The sequence below is a fragment of the Muntiacus reevesi genome, chromosome 11 (genome assembly GCF_963930625.1).
Source record: "Muntiacus reevesi chromosome 11, mMunRee1.1, whole genome shotgun sequence".
Lineage (NCBI taxonomy): Eukaryota > Metazoa > Chordata > Mammalia > Artiodactyla > Cervidae > Muntiacus > Muntiacus reevesi.
The window spans coordinates 10,931,241-10,955,786 of NC_089259.1; the positions used below are offsets into that span (position 1 = coordinate 10,931,241).

General features: G+C 38.2%; 1 protein-coding gene across 1 annotated transcript in view; it reads right to left on the reverse strand.

The window, feature by feature from the left end:
- VWA8 (von Willebrand factor A domain containing 8) overlaps nt 1–24,546 on the reverse strand; it is a 371,377-nt gene that overhangs the window by 314,597 nt on the left and 32,234 nt on the right. The window contains exons 3-4 of the mRNA XM_065901945.1: nt 14,435–14,565; nt 10,930–11,040 (exon numbers count right to left, since the gene is read on the reverse strand). Of these exons, the coding sequence (XP_065758017.1) occupies nt 10,930–11,040; nt 14,435–14,565 (242 nt within the window). The remainder of the gene's footprint in view (nt 1–10,929; nt 11,041–14,434; nt 14,566–24,546) is intronic.

Here is a 24,546-nt window from a genome sequence, read left to right on the forward strand (position 1 = left end):
GAGCATATTCATATGATGAGGAGGAGCAGCTTTGTCTCTGACTAAGTGTCACTCCTCCTTTTCTAACGCTAGCTCTGTACTCTGAGCTTACTGGCATTTTATCTTCCTGCCTCCAAAATCTTCCATCAACTATCTCTCTCTCTCTCTCTCTCTCAGTCATTTTTGACTCTTTGTGACCCCATGGACTAAGGAGTCCACCAGGCTCCCCTTGTCCATGGAATTTTTCAGGCAAGAATATTGGAGTTGGTTGCCATTTCCTCCTCCAGGGGATCTTCCCAGCTCAGGGATCAAACCTGCGTCTCTTGCATCTCCTGCACTGGCAGTCAGGCTCTCTACCACTAGCGCCACCGAGGAAGCCCTCCATCAACTATACCATGTCTTATTTGCATTTTCACATTCCTTCTCTTCTACACACATGTCTGTACTTTAAGAAAATCTACAGTCTTCTGAGCCTCTTAATATACTCTCATTTTCCTCTCCTTTATTTACAAACTTCTATTTTGTTTGTTTGCTTTCTGTTTGCTCTTGGCCACACCGGGCAGCTGGTGGGATCTTTGTTCCCTGGCCCTCAGCAGTGAAAAGCACCAAGTCCTAACTACTGGACTGCCGGGGAATTTCCTATTTTCAAGCCTCTTGGAAATAGTCCACATGCTGACTGCCTCTAATAAGCTTCCATTACCCTCATTTTACTGAAACTGCTCATTTGAAAACACCAAAAATCAAAATGCCACAAATCAAGCTTTTTCTTGATCATCGTGATCTCTTTCCCTTCAATCCTCTTCCATTGATTCTCTTTTGTGATTTGAAAGGAAAAAAAGTGAAAAGGTGGCTTCCCTGGTGGATCAAACTGTAAAAAACCTGCCTGGAATGCAGGAGACCCCAGTTCAATCCTCTGACCCTCTCCTGTGATTTACCATCTATGAATATGTACCAGGTTAGTTTCCCCACTCCAGTGGGCAATTCCTATGGACAGAGGAGCCTGGCGGGGTACAGTCCATTGAGTCGCAAAGAGTCGGACACAACTGAACAACTTCCACTTTCTCATGTACCTGTTTCATCTTCTGAGTAGGATTCTTAGGGCTTCAAGGGGTGAGAACTCTGTTTTTTTGTCATATTGGTGCAAAACTGGCTCACAGCAGGCTTTTAGTGTTTATGGAATAAAAATGTAACCATTCAGTTAAAAGATGTTGTTATGTAAGTTTAGAAAGAATTTTTATATGAAGAATAACACTTATCTATGCTTACACTTGATATGAAAACAGAACCGAACAAGTTTAACAGTCAGTATAAGAGATTTAGTCTACATATTTCAAAAATTTTCTATACAGATTTTAAAATAAAATAATTGTGGTGTAACTTTTCTTGTGAAATCATTTTAAAAAAATAAAGAAGGGAATAGCACATATATATTTTACATGGAATGAATACTGGTGATCACTCCTCAGTGTAGAAATTATCAGATAAAGATCACCCATAAGGATCTCTTCCTGCCCTTCAAGCTATAGAATTTCCAGAGACCTAATTTCTCAAATAGAAATCAGAAAAAAAATGCATAAAAATCCTTCTGGACAAAACCATCCCATATAGCAGCTTTAACAACCTAGTACATGGACACAAAGTATTTCAAGATAAAAGCAGCTGCATGACCTAAAATCAAAAACTGTCTAAGCCCTGTTCTAGATTTGCTTCTGATTTGATGAACGACCTGAGGCAAACAATTAATCTGGATGTCTGTGTCCTCATTTACTAAATGAGAATATCCTCAAGGGGTGCTGTACAATGTCACTATTTATGAATCATGGCAGTACTAGAAAAAAATTTAAAGCTGTCAAGCCTATTAAAATATCAATTATTATTAATAGAGCCATGATCTGATGAAAATAGATTCTAAAGAGTTTCAGACACTCAAAATGGCTACAGTGTAATGTCACTGAAGAAGCCAAAGAGGGGAAAACAATTTCTATTTCAACTTTTTTATTTAAAATGATCAAAACAGGATCTTCTACCACCTGCTGTGGATGATTAAGGTTACTCATGTTCCTCTGTAAGCCTCCATTTCTCTCTAAAGCTATACTAGTGATGGTGCTTATCTCATAGATTAAGATAAAGATTAAGGAAGATAACCTCTGACACACAGTAAACCTGAAAAAAAACAAAATTACGGGGCTTCCCTGGTAGTCCAGTGGTTAAGATTCTGTCTTGCCATGTAAGAGACACCGGTTTGATCCCTGGTGGGAAGATCCCACATGCCGTGGAGCAACAGAGCCCATGAGCAACAACTGCTGAGCCCACGTGCTACAGCTCCTGAAGCCAGGGCACTATCGCCCATGTGCCGCAACAAGAGAAGCGACCACAATGAGAAGACCATGTAATTGCAACTAAGAGTAGCCCGTGCTCTCCGGAACTAGAGAAATTCTGCATGCAGCAATGAAAACCCAGCCAAAATAAATAAATAAGTAAACCTTAAAAATTTTTTTCATGTTACTTTCTTTAAAAAAAAAAATAGCTGTTATTATTACAAATACTATTATCCTTGTAGTAGTTGTTGTTATTGTCATTATCAACAGCAGCAGCAGCAGCAGCATCTTCATGAACACCACTGCATTTTGAAGAGAAGTAGCATATGAGAGAAAGAAGCTAAACTTAAGAAACAGACAAATCCTGGTTCAAACTCAAAAATCTTCCAGCAAACAAAAGCCCAGGACCAGATGGCCTCTCAGCTGAATTCTACCAAAAATTTAGAGAAGAGCTAACACCTATCTTACTCAAACTCTTCCAGAAAATTGCAGAAGAAGGTAAACTTCCAAACTCATTCTATGAGGCCACCATCACCCTAATTCCAAAACCAGACAAAGATGTCACAAAAAAAGAAAACTACAGACCAATATCACTGATGAACATAGATGCAAAAATCCTTAACAAAATTCTAGCAAACAAAATCCAACAACATATTAAAAAAATCATACACCATGACCAAGTGGGCTTTATCCCAGGAATGCAAGGATTCTTTAATATCCGCAAATCAATCAACGTAATACACCACATTAACAAATTGAAAGATAAAAACCATATGATTATCTCAATGTGCAGAGAAAGCCTTTGACAAAATTCAACACTCATTTATGATTAAAACTCTCCAGAAAGCAGGAATAGAAGGAACATACCTCAACACAATAAAAGCTATATATGACAAACCCACAGCAAGCATCACCCTCAATGGTGAAAAATTGAAAGCATTTCCTCTGAAATCAGGAACAAGACTAGGATGCCCACTCTCACCACTGCTATTCAACATAGTGTTGGAAGTTTTGGTCACAGCAATCAGAGCAGAAAAAGACGTAAAAGGAATCCAGATAGGAAAAGAAGAAGTGAAACTGTCGCTGTTTGCAGATGACATGATCCTCTACATAGAAAACCCTAAAGACTCTTCCAGAAAATTACTAGAGCTAATCAACGAATATAGTAAAGTTGCAGGATATAAAATTAACACACAGAAATCTCTTGCATTCCTATATACTAACAACGAAAAAACAGAAAGAGAAATTAAGGAAACAATACCATTCACCATTGCAACAAAAAGAATAAAATACTTAGGAGTATATCTACCTAAAAAAACAAAGACCTATACATAGAAAACTATAAAACACTGATGAAAGAAATCAAAGAGGACACAAACAGATGGAAAAACATACCGTGTTCGTGGATTGGAAGAATCAATATTGTCAAAATGGCTATTCTACCCAAAGCAATCTATAGATTCAATGCAATCCCTATCAAGCTACCAACGGTATTTTTCACAGATCTAGAACAAATAATTTCACAATTTGTATGGAAATACAAAAAACCTCGAATAGCCAAAGCAATCTTGAGAAAGAAGAATGGAACTGGAGGAATCAACCTGCCTGACTTCAGACTCTACTACAAAGCCACAGTCATCAAGACAGTATGGTACTGGCACAAAGACAGAAATATAGATCAATGGAACAGAATAGAAAGCCCAGAGATAAATCCACGAACCTATGGACACCTTATCTTTGACAAAGGAGGCAAGGATATACAATGGAAAAAAGACAACCTCTTTAACAAGTGGTGCTGGGAAAACTGTCAACCACTTGTAAAAGAATGAAACTAGAACACTTTCTAACACCATACACAAAAATAAACTCAAAATGGATTAAAGATCTAAATGTAAGATCAGAAACTATAAAACTCCTAGAGGAGAACATAGGCAAAACACTCTCCGACATAAATCTCAGCAAGATCCTCTATGACCCACCTCCCAGAATATTGGAAATAAAAGCAAAACTAAACAAATGGGACCTAATGAAACTTAAAAGCTTTTGCACAACAAAGGAAACCATAAATAAGGTGAAAAGACAGCCCTCAGATTGGGAGAAAATAATAGCAAATGAAGAAACAGACAAAGGATTAATCTCAAAAATATACAAGCAACTCCTGAAGCTCAATTCCAGAAAAATAAACGACCCAATCAAAAAATGGGCCAAAGAACTAAACAGACATTTCTCCAAAGAAGACATACAGATGGCTAACAAACACATGAGAAGGTGCTCAACATCACTCATTATCAGAGAAATGCAAATCAAAACCACAGTGAGGTACCATTACACGCCAGTCAGGATGGCTGCTATCCAAAAGTCTACAAGCAATAAATGCTGGAGAGGGTGTGGAGAAAAGGGAACCCTCTTACACTGTTGGTGGGAGTTCAAACTAGTACAGCCACTATGGAAAACAGTGTGGAGATACCTTAAAAAACTGGAAATAGAACTGCTATATGACCCAGCAATACCACTTCTGGGCATACACACGGAGGAAACCAGATCTGAAAGAGACACGTGCACCCCAATGTTCATCGCAGCACTGTTTATAATAGCCAGGACATGGAAGCAACCATGATGCTGCCCATCAGCAGACGAATGGATAAGGAAGCTGTGATACATATACACCATGGAATATTACTCAGCCGTTAAAAAGAATTCATTTGAATCAGTTCTAATGAGATGGATGAAACTGGAGCCCATTATACAGAGTGAAGTAAGCCAGAAAGATAAAGAACATTACAGCATACTAACACATATATATGGAATTTAGAAAGATGGTAACGATAACCCTATATGCAAAACAGAAAAAGAGACACAGAAGTACAGAACAGACTTTTGAACTCTGTGGGAGAAGGTGAGGGTGGGATGTTTTGAAAGAACAGCATGTATATTATCTATGGTGAAACAGATTACCAGCCCAGGTGGGATGCATGAGACAAGTGCTCGGGCCTGGTGCACTGGGAGGACCCAGAGGAGTCGGGTGGAGAGGGAGGTGGGAGGGGGGATGGGGATGGGGAATACGTGTAACTCTATGGCTGATTCGTGTCAATGTATGACAAAACCCACTGGAAAAAATAATAATAAATAAATAAATATCAAATAAAAAAAATAAATAAAATAAAAAACAAATTCTACCACTGCTTTGTTTATCATACAACTGGTAAGACTCTTACTTCACCTGTAGGTATGGAAGTCAACTCCATCCTAAGGATGTTTTGAGGATTAAATGCAGTCATATAAAAAGTGCCTAGCACAACAGCGGTCTCCTCAATGAAAGTTATTTTTATCTCCCTTTATTCTTCTTAACTGAATTTAAATAAACCTGTCCAACAGTTAACATACACATAGCTAAGAGTTGGCCTGAGCAAGACGGCAATATGAAGAAGCCTAGGCCTGAGTTCTGACTAATACAGAGGTCAGAGTAAACACAGACCTTCTCCAACTGTGAAAGTGACAATCAGGACATATGGACAGCGGAGCCTAGCGGGCTACAGTCCACAGGGTCGCAAAGAGTCAGACACGACTGAGCATTAGGTGAGCCGAGAACAAGAAGGCTGCGAGGGATTTGGAGCCGGTACCAGAACTCAGTCATTCTCAGAAAGCAAGCAACTGTTTTCCCTTATTTGCCAAAATAAGTAAAAGGTAATTATACAAGATAAAAATCTCATTTTTCGATCAATAGCACTGTTATTCAATATATTACGAGTTACTTTTGGTGACCTGTAATATTTAAGTAGTGTATCAAAGGAGTTAATCCTTACTTTTTCTACTAATAAGATAGAATCAAGAATTATTCAAAACAGAGAATACATTAAAATATTATGTAACTGTTTAAAGTGCATTTTATATGTAACATTAAATATGTATATTGTATATTAATGAACTTGACATTATCATGTCAAAGTAACAAGATTCTAATGTGATGAGTTGATGGTTTAGAAAATGGTAAAAAAAAATCATTTGAAGTTCCCCATCCTGGCTTTCTATTCCCCCAGTTATGGCTATATAGAGTGTCACCCATCGGCCAGACACAAAAACCTAATTACAAGTTATTTGTAATATTTGAGAAATGCAAGCAACGTATGATGACTTGAAAGTCTTCCTCTCCAGCTCTTTGGAGTCACAGGACAATAAGCAGAATTCACGATAAGAATGTCAAGTAAAGTAAGAAAAAAAAGGAGAGTAATAGGTTTTTGAAGAGTAAGAATATCAAAAAATATCAGTTTTTTTGGGTTATTTTATCTTCTAAGACAAATGAAAGTTAATGTGGTAGTAAAAAATCTTAAACTCTTTCTCCATAAGTGTTATAATATCAGCCATATAAATTTTCATATTTTTGTTCTTTAGCTTATTTTTCTTTTCAAAAAGTTCCTATAATCTGTTCAGCAAAGCATTTGCATTAAAAATATTTGTTACCTTCACATTAACAAGTGAGTACGTTATAGTATTTACATAAACAAACATGGTGTAAACATCAACATTTTCTTGGCAGATCATAACTTATTTCATCAGTCTCTCTCCTTTACCTTATCCACTCAATTTATTGACGTCTTACAGAAGCAATAACCAATAAAAATAAAAATGATTTAACCTAGTTAGTACTTCTTAAAACAAATTAAAGTCTATCGATTTGGCAGCATACATACATGGAAATACTCAATATTGACAAGAATCCATGAGACAATAAATTACTCAGTGCATACGGATGACAGCATGAGTTGGAACACCTTTTCTAGAAAGCAATTTTGTGACATATGTATATCAAGACTCTTGAAAATGTCTAGACCCTTTAATTATACTTCCAGTATTCAAGTTTAAAAAAATCACCCAAGATAATAAGATCTAAGTGGAAAGATATTCACCTAGAGTTATTTCTAACTGAAATTATAACAGTTATATAATAATTATATAATTACAACAGTGAAATTTATAACAGTGAAAACTTAGACAAAACCTGAATGATCAACAATATGGAAATGTAGATAAAATGGGAATGTTAAATAAATAATGTCACATCTATTTGATGAAATACTGTACAGACACTAAAAGTCATATTTTTGTCGCAGGAAAATGCTCCTGAAAAAAATCAAGTTTTAAGAAAAGCAACCTGTAAAACTTTATATGCATGGTATACCATCTTTGTAAAAATTACTACACATGATTAGATAGATATGAACATAGGCATGATGAGCTTCCAAGGTGTCATTAGTATAAAGAATCTGCCTGGCAATGAAGGAGAAGTGGGTTCGATCCCTGGGTCAGGAAGACTACTGAGAAGGAAACGGCAACCCACTCCAGTATTCTTGCCTGGGAAATCCCGTGGACTGTGGAGCATGGGAGGCTACATACAGTCTAAGGAGCCACAAAGAGTCAGACACAACTTAGGAGGTAAACCACCACAACTGTTTTTAGGTGCCAGAGATAAGCAAAATAGTTATATTCTAGTGGAGAAGACAGACAATAAACATGAAAGCAAGGAAATTAATTAGGCAAATTCAGAGAGCGATAGGTGCTCTGAAGATTACCTTATGTATATGACAACAGGGTTCATGCAGAAAGGGTTTAAGTGTGATGAGTGATTATAGAAAGTTCTGAGAGTTTATCATCAGAATGATGAGGAGGCAGGAATACACAGATCTGGGAGAAGGTCATCCCAAGCAGAGGAAATAGCAAGTACAAAGGTTCTGGGGCTGGAAAGAACCTGGTCTGTTTTTAAGAGGACAAGGCCACTGTGGCTGGACTCTAGCAAGCAAGGGAAAGAAGAAAGGAGATGAAGTTGACAAGGTTGGGTCCTGTGGAGTGTGGTGGCCATGTTCAAGGGTCTGGGTTTTATCCTGGGTGTGACAGGACCAAACTGCTTTAAGCAAGGAACTGATAGGATCTGGTTATGAACAAACAATAAGGAATATTAACTGCCAGGAAGTGAGAGAGAAGAAAAAATATGAAACTCAGATAAAATCTCAATAGACAGTCTGAAGCAACTCAGAGAAAGGACTAATGTCCTTATATCTTCATCACAGACTCTGAAGGTGCCAGTGTAGTATAGCATCGTAAACAGCTGATGCTTATCATAATCAGCTGGATTAATAAAAAAGAAAAAAGATGAAAGTATAGAATACTACCATAAATACATATATCATTTTAAATATTTTATAAGTGGTAAATAGATATAAATCAAAAATTTGCTTTCTAGAATGGTTGGGAGAATACAATGTCAGAGTTTCATCTAAAAATTTATATTATGCTTCAAGATATAAATCTTTAGCTAACCAATAAATTTAGTTACCTAAAGCAAGTCAATTTCTGAGATTTCTGCTTAGCCAGTTTTAAACTGTCTTTAAAATAATAAGCATACAAAAACATCTTTTTCTGTTCCTTATTATCTGCATCACAACAATCATCCAAATACAAAATTCACTCAAAAATATGTTTTCAAATTCACGCTCTACCAAACAAAGTCAGTACTCTTATTGTCATTTAAATATGACAGAGAAGAAGCAAGCATGGTATTTTTTTTTCCACCTATAATCAGAAATAAACTGAGCCTTTGGAATTATGTAAATAAAATCGATTTCTTTAAATATACTCATGTGCTTCATCCACAAAGGATTATGTTTTTTAATAGTTGGACATCTAAAACACTCAGATTCTCCCACCATATGATGCTAAGTTTGATCACCATTGTTTATGACAGTAGTGTAGTCGCTCAGTCGTGTCCGACTCCTTGCAACCCTGTGGACTGTAGCCCACCAGGCTCTTCTGTCCGTGGGATTTTCCAAGCAAGAATACTGGAGTGGGTTGCCATTTCCTTTCCAGGGGATCTTCCCGATCCAGGGATTGAACCTGGGTCTCCCGCACCACAGGCAGATGCTTTACCCTTTGAGCAACCAGGGAACTGACAAATCATTGCATTTTAAGTACAGCCTTCTTTCTGTAACTAGATGGTGATCTACGTGACAGTGTGAATATTTTGGTCTCCAAAAATTCTTTCACTCAGTGTTTCTTACAATTTCACTCTTTTACTTATAAAGTAATAGTGTGTACTCCTGGGAAAGCTTCAAATTTAAAGAACTATGAAGCTTATTCCTTGCCCTACCCCAGATGCCTGACCACACCTCCACAGAGGTAAGCTCTGTTAACGGATTCTTGCGTTTCCTTCTGGAAATTTTCAATGTGTAAACAAACATTTATGTATTTTTTTCTTGTTTTTTAAATCACAAATGGGATCATATTATATAGACTGTCTTGCAACTTCATTTTTTTTTCAGTTAATATATTCTGGACTTCTATCAACTCATAAATATTCATCTCACTTTTTTTAATGGTGACAGATAATTCTAGCTACCATGATTTATTTAATTAGTCTCTTATACATCATTATAGTTTTCACAAAGTTTTATGTGATTTATCAAACAGTGCTACAATAAACAGCCTAGTATACATGTTTTCGTGCTTTGTGTGAATAACATTGGAAAGAAAAATTGCTAGAAATATTACTGCTGGATACAAATGTGTTTAATTTTTTTCTTTCGATAGATAATCACCAAATTTTCCTTTATAATTACATCAATCCGTGGTCCCATTAACAGCAATGCTGATTCCTCACCCCTTCTTCCTCATCAACAAGGAACATTAGCAGATTCTGAGAGGTGAAAGAAAAAGAGCCGTTCACTACTCTTTTAATGTTCATTTTTATAAACAAGAAGTTCAAGCACCTTGTTATGAATTTATTGAACATCTGAATCTTTTCTCTATGAAATGCTTGAAGTCTCTGCCCTTTTTTCTCTTAGGCATTCCTGACAAAGAACAATGTTCAATATTTTAAGTAAAATATTTGAAGAAATGTACAAGTTTTGTTATAGGGGTTTCCAGGGGCTCAGTGGTAAAGAGTCTGTTCAGTGGTTAAGAATCTGCCTGCCAATGTAGCAGACACAGGAGACATGGGTTTGATCCCTGGATCAGGAAGATCCCTGGGAGCAGGAAATGGCAAGCCACTTCAGTTCTTGCCTGGAAAATCCCATGGACAGATGAGCCTGGCCAGCTTCAGTCTATGGGGTCGCAAGGAGTCTGACATGACTGAGTATGCATGCACCCACAAGCTTCAATATAATATTCAAAAAACATTATTTTAATTGATAAGCTGAACTCTCTTCAAAAAGCTATAGTTCCTAGAATTATGAATCTAATTTTACTACACTTAATATACTTTTATGTACTTCACCTTTAGATTTAGAATATTTTAGTAAATGTGCTAGAGAATTTGCTATATTGAAATCTCAATTTGTTTTTTTTAAAACTCAAATTTTTATAGGAAGTTAATAGGAAGCAACTGGAAATTAAGAAATCAGCATATGAATCTTTAGTTAACATTTTAGAACCACTTGTTTCAACTATGGCTTTTTATTTCATACTAAACTAACAAGGCATTTCCAAGAACAGGAAAACCAAAAACCTAAATTAAATCTGTCTAGAGAGGGCATGGTACATCTGTCTTTCGCTAGTACATGAGCTACTCTTTTCCTACTTTAAAAATCAATTTCTTAAAGACCGGGAGTGAACAGTCACGTGTGGGAGTGTGATAAGCACTTGCCTGATCGATGTAAAAAGCTGTGCCCGCGCGGATCTCTCGCCGCTGTTTGAGGTCGGTTTCGGTGGTGTCTCTTGACAAAGCAATGTATTCAACCTCCCTCTTGGTCAGCTCCTGAAGAGAGTGAAATGGTCCCAAGATGGTAAAATCAAGTTCCAACATATGCTTCGGAGGCAGGTACCCTGACAATGTCACTCTATAGAAGAGCATTTTATTAATAAATGTAATTCTAGATGAAAGCCTTCTGAGCCTCAGCTTTAAGAAAAATGTAATAAATTGAACATTAATCAAAATATGTATCTCTCCTCAGAACTTTTACTGTACTCAATAATCTATAGCTTAATTACTGACTACTTAGGCAATAATAATCAAAATGTGATCTTACAAATCTTAATATCTCCTGTAGAGCTCTTTTCAAATATCAAGAGTAATAATTTGGCTATTACTTGATTTTCACATAAATGACAGTCATCTCTGTAAATAACGTTCATCTTTTTTTTAAGGGTGCTTTAAATTAATTTACTCTATAAACCAATGATTACCTACCATGTATATGTTAAGCATTTAACAAGTGTGAAAATAAGGTAAATATCAATAAGTGGTTCAACAAAAAAGAGACAATATAGAACTAATTAGGAAGGAAAAAGGAGAGGAAAGATGAAAAGCAGAAAGGGGGTATGGACGTTATTATTTTACACAGAAAAAAAAAAAATTTGGTTTGAAGAAGAAACCACCTAGTATCTATTTCTCTTAGAATAATTAATCTATCCCTAAATTCATTTTTCCTTATATATAACAACAAGGTATAAAAAATTTTTAACATTATCCTTGGTTTTACAATGTTGAATTAAAAACAATGACATTCTCCAATCCAATAAGGCATGTAATATGTTTTTATTAAACAGGAAGAACAAATTAATTTACTGGAGGAGTACTAAAGAAAAAAGTTGAATGAGTATGCCATTAGTGGTGAAAGGGGATTTTTCTTTAAATGGGATTTTTTTAATTGACTTTATCTCTATGTGATGTTGATAAAAATACATTATTATTGTCACTCAGTCTTTTAAAATGTGCCTGTTCCCATGCACCCATAAGTTTCAGAATATGTGGAAAGAAGGGGAAAGTTTTAAAAAGAGAAAATGTACACCAAAGTGGCAAAGATGTGCTGACACCAAATGATGTTTCTCTAAATGAGCCGCCTGTGAGAGCACAATTCTGGAGTAAAGTGGCAGGTGCTCCTTCAGCAGACCCCTCCTGGCTTCTGGGACACCCTGCAGCGCCTTCCCGTCTTGTCTCACTGACTGACTGACTGTGATCTCCCACCCCTGACACGCACAGTGGGTGACCAAATGCCGTATGCCTCTTACTATTAAACTGCATCACAGTAGCAGCCCGAACTGTCACAGCAAGGCTGTTATCCTCAGTCTTGACAGTTTCCCGGGACTTTTCGTCAGCCAAGACAAGACCAAGGTGTCCCCAGCTGTTGATCCACGGAAGTGGCACCGACAAGCTCACAGCCAGCACCTGGAGCAGCAAATGGGGACGGCGGCAGAGGTCTGCTGACTTATTTTAGACTGTCTACAAAGCTCCTATTATATGAGTGAAATATGAGATAAACACAAGTTTTCAGTTATTTCTTTTTAATTTCTCATTGATTCAACAGGCTTGCCCCCAGATTTCTGCCTTTAGAGATGTCATCTACACTGGCTATTGAACCAATCCATTGTTCCATATCCAGTTCCAACTGTTGCTTCTTGACCTGCATCCAGGTTTTGCAGGAGGCAGGTAAGGTGATCTGGTATTCCCATCTCTCCAAGAATTTTCCAGTTTTTTGTGATCCACACAGTCAAAGGCTTTAGAAAAGACCTGATGCTGGGAAAAGATTGAAGGCAGGAGGAGAAGGGGACAACAGAGGATGAGACGGTTGGATGGCATCACCAACTCAATGGACATGAGTTTGAGTGAGCTCCAGGAGATGGTGAAGGACAAGGAAGCCTGGCGTGCTGCAGTCCATGGGGTTGCAGAGTTGGACATAACTGAGCAACTGAACACCACCACTATGCTGGCTATTGCTACACATAGGGTCTTTACATATACTGGCAATAGTACCCACTACAGAGTTTGCAAGGCAGCTTAGGCTAGTAAGTTTTCTTACATGTATTTCCAAATTCTGAAGCTGCCTCAGCTCTGACAATTGAAAGTTTGGTGGCGGGTTTTTTTTTAAGATACAAGGTTTATACTTATAAACTTGAATTGTGTTTTTCAGCCAACAGAATTCCTATACTCTCCCAGCCTGGCTATTCCACATTTTGAACAAGCTTCAAAGACTTATCAGAAACAAAATCAAAGTGAGATATTGTTGCCTTTGAAATGAGCCAGGTAGAGTGCACAATTTAAAACTAAAGAGGTCTAGACCTGGGAATCTTGGTGGGTGACTCTGCATTCTCAGACAAGACAAATAGACTTTTGCATTGTGTATTAATAAAGTGACAATAATAATATAATGGCACACTGCACCTCACAAACTGATTCTAAGGAACAAATAAGGGATATGAAATTTATGAGCTAGACAGAGTTAGGTTCTGTTCATGGTATTTTCATCATTACAGCCCTACATAATTTTGAAAGTACCAAGATAAACTCACCACTAAAATAAAAAAGTACATGAAGTATATCTCAATAAATTAGAAATCGATGATTTAATATCAAATAACAAAAGGACGCTTAAAGTAAGGTTTTTCTCTTCATCCTAAAAATTATCTTTGGAACAGACCAACTTCATCTGAGAGGGTTCATCCTTAAATCATTACAGCAATGCCTATTAATGCTGACAAAGTTAGAAAAAGTCCTGCAAATTTTTTTTTATTTCGGTTGAGATTTGAATATTTCAACTCAACTCAGAGAACTGCAAACATTTAAGAGGATATCGTATCACAAAGGAAAAGCAATATGAGATCTGAAGTCTAGCTCTATCACTGACTTGCTGGATAAAGCCTGAGTGAGTTATCTAATCTCTGTGAACTTGTTTTCTCATCTATTTAAAGAAAAAAAAGAGTGCACAAAACACATAAGAGAGATTCTGTAATCCTTAGGCTCCCTTTAGAGACCATATAACAGCAAAAGTCAGAAGAATTATTTGGCTTTTCAAAATGTGGACCAAAGATAAAAGAATGTTTCTTGAGAAGAATAAAACTACAATTTTGTTTTCCAATCTCAGAGTTGCTGATCCTGTTTGCAACTACTCACTGCTTGAATTTAGATGGATCTCTTTCCTACTAGAAGTGGAGGGTTTTCTACTTGGAGCAAACATTTGCTAAAGCTATGAAAGGCAAACATACAGTGACTTTCCGAATAATTTATTCCAAACGCTTTATAAACAATCACCCCTCAATGTCAACATTTTTAAAGGAAGGACTAAACCTGAGATTTCTGTAAATTCTTAATTTATTTCACAAAACAGGTTATCAAAGTTAAGACCCTCAGGAATCAACAAGAATTCGTTGCTTACCAGGTACTGCATAGCAATAGAGCGCCGAAGAGGCCCAGGAGGTCCTATTAGAAAGACGTCTTGCCCCAAAAGATCCTTCTGCATTATCCATCTTAGATGTTGAATTACTGATTGAGCCAGAGAATCTGAGACTTTAAAGTGGAAAAAAAAAATAATAAAGTGGAAAAAAAGGTAAAATGAAATGAAATCAGACTACTACATAGAACATAAACCTCCAAGCAACCAATGCAGACAGTATATCAAGTTAAAAATGTATATACAATGTACATGTATATATATATATGCACATATATACACATACACACACATGCATATATACATATACACATATATACATTCATACCTACATCTGCTAAATTTTGACACTGTTTTACAATAAAACCATTATTATCTAATGTTAAAATAGGGTTATTACATCACGAAGAGTCACATAATCCCACACCTAAAAGCTAATAAGAAACGGGAATTCCCTGGGGGTGGGGTGGTTCAGTGGTTAAGGCTTGGGCTTTCACTGCCATGGACCTGGCTCAGACCACTAGTTGGGAAAATAAGATCCCATAAGCCATGCAGTAAGGCCAAAAAAAAAAAAAGCTTATAAGAATGCTTGAACAGGTATCTGTGTTATCAAAGGAACAAAAGTGTTTTTCAACGGTGATATGAACAACTACTACCATTACTTTGTCACAATATTACACCCCAACTCTTTTGTTCTGAAAGGTGATAGGACCAAATCATCTCAGACAATTTATGAGTATCATAACCTTGAAGAAATTTTTAAACTATGACTTAAGTTGGCACTGGATTGTGAGATCTCTCAAACTTCACAGTTAGGATGTCTGATGTAGATTTAAATGACTCCTTTAAAATTTATGTCTATTCAACACCAACTCTTCTGGAAATAGAAGACTCTTCTGTATAATATCCTTCTAAGTCTACTATATATATATACATTTAATTTTTGGGCACATGGCATTTGGGGATCTTAGTTCCCCACCCAGGAACTCAACCTGTGTACCCTCCATTGGGAGTGCTGAGTCTTAACCACTGGGCTGGTAGAGAAGTCCCTAGTAAAAAGTGAAGGTGTTAGTCACTCAGCCATGTCTGACTCTTTGCGACCCCATGGACTATAGCCCACCAGGCTCCTCTGTCTATGGGATTCTCTAGGCAAGAATACTGGAGTGGGTTGCCATTCCCCTCTCCAGGGGATCTTCCTGACCCAGGAATCGACACCAGATCTCCTGCATCATAGGTGGATTCCTTACCTTCTGTGCTACAAAGGAAGTCCCTAAGTCTACTATTAAATCATCCATGAACACACTCATTTTTTGACTATTTTTTAAATGTTTGTATTAATACAAGTCATTTGTATTTACTCACATACATCACCCAGTGACTGAACAGGTGTTCTCCTAAGGATTCAAGAAAAACTCTCCCCCTTACACATGAAGACACAATATAGAATACTCATAGCAGTGTGGCTCAAAATAAAACTGAAGATAGGAGATGGATAAAAGACACACAGTGGAATATTATATGACAAAAAAAAAAAAAAAACAGAATGAACTCCCGTTACTTCCAACAACATGTTTAACTCTTAAAAGAGAAAAAAATTGTCACAAACTAAATCATGTATTAATGATTAATATCACTATCTTGATGAGTGCATGCTAAATCGCTTCAGTCATGTCCAACTGTTTGCGACCCTATGACTGGAGTCCTTCAGGCTCCTCTGTTCATGGGATTCTCCAGGCAAGGATACTGGAGTGAGTTCCAATGTCCTCCTCCAGGGGATCTTCCTGACCCAGTGATTGAACCTGCTTTTCCTGCAGTTTGCGCACTGCAGGCGGATTCTTTACCGCTGAGCCACCATGAAGCCCCACTATCTTGGTAAAGCTCAAAAAACTAGTAAATTGAATTTTTTACAAACACATGCATATGTGATAAAACAGTGCTTGAAACAGCAAAAAAGTCGGAGAATGATAAATTCAGAATATCTGGAAAGGAATCAAAGAGATTCTTGTGGATAACTTCAAAGATAATTATAATACTCTAGTTCTTAAATTAGATGTGGGGACAGTGTTTGTGTTAAGATTATGTTGCATTTTGTATATAAACACACACAATACAGGTATGTATACACACATATCAACATATCTATCTGTGTATATGTATGTGTATGAGTATATGGGCTTCCCAGGTGGCACAGCAGTAAAGAATCCGCCTGCCAATGCAGGAGGCACAAGAGACACAGGTTCGATCCCTGGGTTGGGAAGATCCCCTGAGGATGAAATGGCAACCCACTCCAGTATTCTTGCCTAGGAAATCCCATGGACAGAGAAGTCTAGCGGGCTACAGTCCCTGGGGTCACAAAGAACGATTCAGCACAGCACAGCATCTGTGTATGCGTATAAAAAACACAGTCTTTTGTATGTGTTGGATATTCTTATACTCATTAACCTTTGTTTAATCATCCAGGAAGGTCATGAAAGAATTCAAACATCAAACTAAGAACATTTGTCTAGGTACTAAAGCTGTGTTTCCCTCCATGCCCCCCACCAACAGCATAATCTTGCTAGGGTGACTGCCCCTACTCTCCCCCAAAAAGTTAATATTTAATCATTAGAACAAAAATAAAGATAAATTTCTGATTTTCTTAATCATGGTAGGAAGATTAAGGAAAGGTATTGGGCAGACTGCTTTGTGTATCACATACTGAGGCCATGCTAGGAAAGTGAAGTTGCTCATCGTGTCCGACTCTTTGCGACCCCATGGACTGTAGCTACCACACTCCTCTGTCCATGGGATTTTCCAGGCAAGAGTATTGGAGTGGGCTGCCATTTCCTTCTCCAGAGGATCTTTCCGACCCAGGGATTGAACCCGGATCTCCCGCATTGTAGGCAGACACTTTATCGTCTGAGCCACCAGGGAAGTGCAGAGGCCACGCTAAAGCAATTTATAATTTCCACAAAGCAAGTGCTTCTAAAGTGTGAAAATCAGCAGATTCATCACCCAGGTGGAGGTGCTTAGCTTCACTCCTATTCTCTGTGAAGCCTCTACACCATGCGTGGGGGCAACACTTGGCTCCTGGAGGAGGACTTGGGAACAATTCTTAACTACTGATATTATTAGGTTGGCCATAAAGCTAATTCAGGTTTTCCATATCATCTTATGGAAAAACCCGAACTAACTTTTTGACCAACCCAATACCATAGCTAGTTACCCACAATGGGAAGCTCTGCATTAGCAGATACATTACAATATACTTATATATTAAAATTTCACAGAATTGGAGAGAGACAATCAGGGGAAAATGTCCTTAAGTGTGCAATAATGAAAAACACATTGAAAAACATTTCCCTAAGTCCTGCACCTTTGAGAATCTCTCAAGGAGCTTCGCAACGCTAGGAAGCAATTCACCTGCATCTTATTCTTAGCTGTCAGATATACACTATTGTTCTTTCCTACTACAGGCTTAAATCATTATAATATATGGTCTATTCTTTCTTATTGTCAGACAGGCCCATCTGCCTGCTATGTAAGGATGAAACAAAATAAGAGCTAAGAAGCTCTCATTTCTCAGTAAAATGACACGAAGTTCTGTATGCTGCAGATCCACTACCCTTCCTTACTTAGGTATTAAACATGTAATTAAAACCTTAAACACTTTGGGGTTTTTCTTTACATTTTTCCAAACCTCAGTTTACTCTGGCCTCGGGCCCTCTCCACACCGTTCTTATGGTTTTATGCTGCTTCTGTGTGTTCACCTTTGGCAAAGTGCCTGACCTTCCATTACCTGGACTTGTCTATTTAAAACATGAAATTTTCAAAGTTCTGTAAGGGAGAGCCAAGTTGGTCTCTTCAGCTTCCTCCCACCTTTTATTATTTATAACTATTTATAACTATTCATAATGACAAGAGTCTCAATATCATTCCACTCCATTTACAATGCCATGATCTTAGAACTCACATTTATTTTCAAGATTTTTTTTTTTTTAAATCAAAGGCTCCATTTCCTAATCCAGTGTGAGGTTTCTCTCCCTGTAAGTTGTCAGTATCAACAAGTACTGAAGTTTAGGAATAATTTATCTTTTTCTTAGCAAACTGAAGAAGAATCAGTTATAACAACAGAGCAGTGTGTACACCAACATATCTTCTTAAGTGGAAAGAGAAAGGCACAGAGATGAAGTTATTTAGAACCAGATCCTAGAAATTGTATAGAACTTTGAGTAGGCTCGGGGCTTTCTGGCAGCTCAGATGGTAAAAAATCTGCCTGCAATGCAGGAGACCCAGGTTCGATCCCTGGGTTGGGAAGATTCCCCAGGAGAAGGAAATGGCAACCCACTCCAGTATTCTTGCCTGGAGAATTCCACGGACACAGGAGCCTGGTGGGCTACAGTCCATGGGGTCGCAGAGAGTCGTACACAACTGAGCGACTGACACTTTCCCTCTCACACTTTGAGTATGTTCATGGGAGTGTCTTCCACTCAACATGACCCTTGTGTGTTGAGAAGAGTCACTGGCCAGAGGCATACCTGATAGTTCTCAGTCATCCCCTCCTTTGCCCTTAACACTCAACATTGGCTGTCAACCAGCAGCAGTACTGGCCCATCTCCACACATTCTAGAGCATCTGGAAATGTCTTCCATTTACATTTCAACTCTGCACAGGTTTCTTCACATGAATAAGCAGCTTCTGAACCCTCTGGCTGGCCTTGTAGTCTGTGCTGTACTGTCACAAAGACCTTTTCCCTTCTTTTGTCTTACTTTAGTATAGTAAAGAGCTGCTTGATGAGGGTAAAAGAGGAGAGTGGAAAAGCTGGCTTGAAGCTCAACACTAAAAAGCTAAGATCACGGCATCCAGTTCCATCACTTCATGGCAAACAAGATGAAGAAGTGTTAGTAGTGACAGATTTTCTTTTCTTGGGCTCCAAAATCACTGTGAATGGTGACTTCAGTCATGAAATTAAAAGATGCTTGCTCCCTGGAAGGAAAGCTATGACAAATCTAGACAGCATGTTAAAAAGTAGAGAATCATTCTGCCAACAAAGGACCATATAGTCAAAATTATGTTTTCTCCAGGAGTCATGTACAGATGTCAGAGCTAGACCACAGAGAAGGCTACACGCCAAGGAATTGATACTTCCAAATTACGGTGCTGGAGAAGACTCTTGAGAGACCCTTGGACAGCAAGGAGATCAAGCCAGTCAATCCTAAAGAAAATCAACCCTGAATATTCACTGGAAAGACTGACTCTGAAGCTCCAATACTTTGGCCACCTAATGCAAAGAGGCAACTCATTGGAAAAGACCGTGATGCTGGGAAAGATTGAAGGCAGGAGGAGAAGGGGATGACAGAAGCTAAGATGGTTGGATGGCATCACCAACTCAATGGACATGAATTTGAGCAAACTCCAGGAGATAGCGAAGGACAGGGGAACCCGGCATGCTGCAGTCCATGGCGTCGTAAAGTGTCAGACACAACTTGGCGACTGAAAAACAGTAACAATAATAGTAATAATGACAGCCATAATTTACTGCATTCCTAACCATGTGCTGGGGAAAAAATGAATGATTTCTCATACTCTCAGTTAGATCACACAACAACTCTAGAAGACAGCAGGCTACCGCATGTAAGGATAAAGACTAGAGCCAAATGGTTAATTCCCAACTTGCTGTTTATAGTGTAATTTTGATCAGCTATTCAAATTCTCTGTGCTGTTTTTACATCTGTATAGTGGATATGAGAAATGAGCTTACTTATAAGGTGGTTTTGAGCATTAAATTAGGCACTTAGAAGAGTGTCCAGTGGTAGTAGTACACATACTTATTAAATATTCACTATTCTCATCTTATAAATAAGAAAAATCAAAGTTCTTACAGTGGTATTATTTGTCTACAGTTGATAAATGCCTAAACCAAGATTTAGACCTAAATTGTCTGAGTCCAAGCTTGCACTCCAGCCATTATGTCCCACTGCTCCTCCGAAGTCTTTTTTTTTAACTTTATCATTGGAGTATAAAGCTTTACGACAAAAAAAAAAAAAAAAGCTTTACGACGTTGTCTGAGTTTCCGCTGCACAGCAAAGTGAATCTGCTCTACATATACACACCTCCCCTCCCTTATGAGCTCCCCTCCCAGCCCCGCGTCCCACCCCTCCAGGTCGTCACAGAGCACCGAGCTGTGCTCCCTGTGCGACGCAGCAGTTTCCCTCCAGCCATCTGTTTGACACAGGCTCCATCTTCAGGTCCAAGATTTCCCCTCCAAGTGTGAACGTCACCCAGGTGGCACAGTGGAAAAGAACCTGCCTGCCAATGCAGGAGATGCAAGAGATTCAGGGTTCAATCCCTGGGTTGGGAAGATCGCCTGGAGGAAGAAATGGCAACCCACTCCAGTATTCTAACCTGGGAAATCCCACAGACAGAGGAGCCTGGCAGGCTACAGCCCACAGGGTCATAAACAGTCGGACACATCTGAGCACACGATCACATAATTATAGAAATGAACCTCACCAGGCTCCATCAAGTTTGGTAGACTTGCTTTTATGGACACTAATTCTATTTCTTGGGTTTTGGTGATACCAATGATACCTCCTTTTATTAAAATTTCAAATTCATTCTGTTGTTAACATTATGTTGTCAGAGAACTCACTTCTCAAAAAAAACACCCATTTTCACTTATTCATATTTTAGTATAGCATATTTTGTCAAAGAAAACATTTAATTTTTCAGGAAGTCACATTAAACTACTGAGAGAATGCATTAGGTACTGCTGTGTGGTATCTGTGGTGTATTTTACATTAATGCTTGAAGCTAGCTGTATTTTTAGGATGGCCTCGACAATACATGAGTCATACTTGAAAGTGTTCCAGAAATAGAAACAAGATATAAGATTATACATTATGAACATCTGCAAAACAAACTGCCATCCATAACCTAATATAAACACTGCCTGGTACATGAGAGAAATTCCCGAACCCAGTGTTTCCAGGCACAAGATGCCTCCTTTCAAGAGTCCACAGAATGATAAACTGATGTCAGAGTAACGCCAGAAGACATTGATTCTATAGTCTGTGATTTCTTTATCTATGTAAATTTAAAACATCTGGTTCCTAACTTTGTCCAGGCTCAGATTTGCCATATATGTATATATGCCATATATGTATATATGCCATATAACAGGCTCAGATTTGCCATATATGTAAAGACTAAAATTAAAATTTGACAAAATTATATCAAAGTTCAAATTCAGTTTTAATAAAACCCTTCACAAATGGTGACGGTTACTTAGTATCCCAAGGGTCAACATAATATAATGGAGAGAAAAAGCCTTTGAAGCCACACAGAGCTAGTGGTGATTTCTCATGCTGTCCTTTCTCAGTGTCCTTGGACAAGTATTCTGCATCTCCTGGGCCTACATCTCCTTATTGTCAAAAGGGAGGCAGTAACACTTCCTGAGCAAGTGATCATGAGGATTACAGGGACAGAGCCTTGTCCAGCCCCTCAGCCAGGGAGAACCAGGTGTGAGAGGATATTAAAGGCCCATTCTCATCTGCACAGTCCTCTACCTGGCGTGTGTCCTAGACAACACCCGCATGGAATGGACTTGGGGGTCATGTATAAGCTTCTGCATGTACACTTAAATTTACCTTCTGAACTTAGCCCACGCTGACAAAAATAAAGGGGAAAGGAATCCACCGAGCTGGTACAGCTTGTGTGAGTTACTTTCCCAAAGCATTTCATATTGCTCAGGAAGAATCTGAACCCAGGCATATCACACACCCCTGCATGCGTTACCACCTCACAATGAGAGAATTCAAAAGAACCAAGTGCAGGTTCATTTACTAAACTGTGACATTTCTACCGTGTATCACTCTGTACTAGGATATAATGGATATCAAAGGTGAAAAATGGGAGGCAAGGGACATAAATAATACAATGTGTTTAGAACCAAAGTCTTCATTATTTACCCTATGGGCTAAATCATTCACTAAGTTAGTTATTAAGGATCTTCTATATACTTAGCACCAAGAATACAAAGATAAATAAAATAAGATCCTTCTAAGGCATCAAAGGCATATATATAAAGAAAACAAAGGCATATATAGAGAGCCTCAGTTTATATAAGCCACTCATCTAAAGTGGGCTGATGGGTCTGACCCAATAAAGATAGCTGTAATCCAAATTAAATGAGAAGTGTAACACTGTCCAGTGTACCATTGAGCACAGAGAAGGGATTCAGTTTTTCTTAAAACTGGAAAAATATATCAATACACATTAAATAAATCAGAGCATACACTTAACTAATAAGTACCGAGCTGAACTTTTTAAAGATTTGTTTATGTGGACCAAATTTCAAGTTTTTATTTAATTTTTTAAAATATTGCTTCTTTTTCTGTTGATGTTGTTTTAATGTTTTGGGTTTTTTACCTTACAAGGCACATGGGCTCTTAGCTCCCCCAACCAGGGATCAAATGCAGACCCCCTGCACCGGAGGCAAAATTTTAACCATGGGACCAGTAGGTAAGCCCCGCAAGCTGTACAAATTTGTATGTAGAGGTATTAGAGTAAGACTAACTATGCATATCTTCTTGTAGTTGCATAGAGACACACAGGAAGAGGAGGAAACACTTCCCAACTCATTCCATGAGACTAGCATTACCCGAATACCAAAATCTGACAAAGACCTATTGATAAAGTCCAACACACTTATGGACTAAATATTTGTGTGCCTCCAAAATTCATATGTTGAAATCTTAACTGCCAGTTATGAAATCTTAACAGGGAAATTTGGCCTTGGAGTACAGAATGAAGCAGGGCAAAGGCTAATAGAGTTTTGCCAAGAGAACACACAGGTCATAGTAAACACCCTCTTCCAACAACACAAGAGAAGACTCTGCACATGGACATCACCAGATGGTCAATACTGAAATCAGATTGATTATATTCTTTGCAGCCAAAGATGGAGAAGCTCTGTACAGTCAGCAAAAACAAGACTGTGAGCTGACTGTGGCTCAGATCATGAACTCCTTATTGCCAAATTCAAACTTGAATTGAAGAAAGTAGGGAAAACCACTAGACCATTCAGGTATGACCTAAATCAAATCCCTTATGATTATACAGTGAAGTGACAAACAGATTCAAGGGATTAGATCTGATAGAGTGCCTGAAGAACTATGGGTGGAGGTTCGTGACACTGTATAGGAGGCGGTGATCAAGACCATTCCCAAGAAAAGAAATGCAAAAAGACAAAATGGTTGTCTGAGGAAGCCTTACAAAGAGCTGAGAAGAGAAGTGAAAACCAAAGAAGAAAAGCAAAGATATACCCATTTGACTGCAGAGTTACAAAGAATAGCAGGGAGAGATAAGAAAGCCTTCCTCAGTGATCAATGCAAAGAAAGAGAGGAAAGCAAAGAAATAGAGGAAAACAAAGAATAGGAAAGACTAGAGATCTCTTCAAGAAAATTAGGGATACCAAGGAAACATTTCATGCAAAGATGGGCTCAATAAAGGACAGAAATGGTATGGACCTAACAGAAGCAGAAGATATTAAGAAGAGGTGGCAAGAATACACAGAAGATCTATACAAAAAAGATCTTCATGACCCAGATAACCACGATGGTGTGATCACTCACCTAGAGCCAGACATCCTGGAAAGTGAAGTCAAGTGGGCCTTAGGAAGCATCACTATGAACAAAGTTAGTGGATGTGATGGAATTCCAGTTGAGTTATTTCAAATCCTAAAAGATGATTCTGTGAAAGTGCTGCACTCAATATGCCAGCAAATTTGGAAAACTCAGCAGAGGACACAGGACTGGAAAAGGTCAGTTTTCACTCCAATCCCTAAGAAAGGCAATGCCAAAGAATGTTCAAACTACCACACACTTGCACTCATCTCACTGGCTAGCAAAGTAATACTCAAAATGCTCCAACCTAGGCGTCAACAGTACGTGAGCCATGAACTTCCAGATGTTCAAGCTGGAATTAGGAAAGGCAGAGGAACCAGAAATCAAATTGCTAACATCCACTGAATCATCGAAAAAGCATGAAGAGTTCGAGAAAAACATCTACTTCTGTTTCATTGACTATACCAAAGCCTTTGTCTGTGTGGATCACAA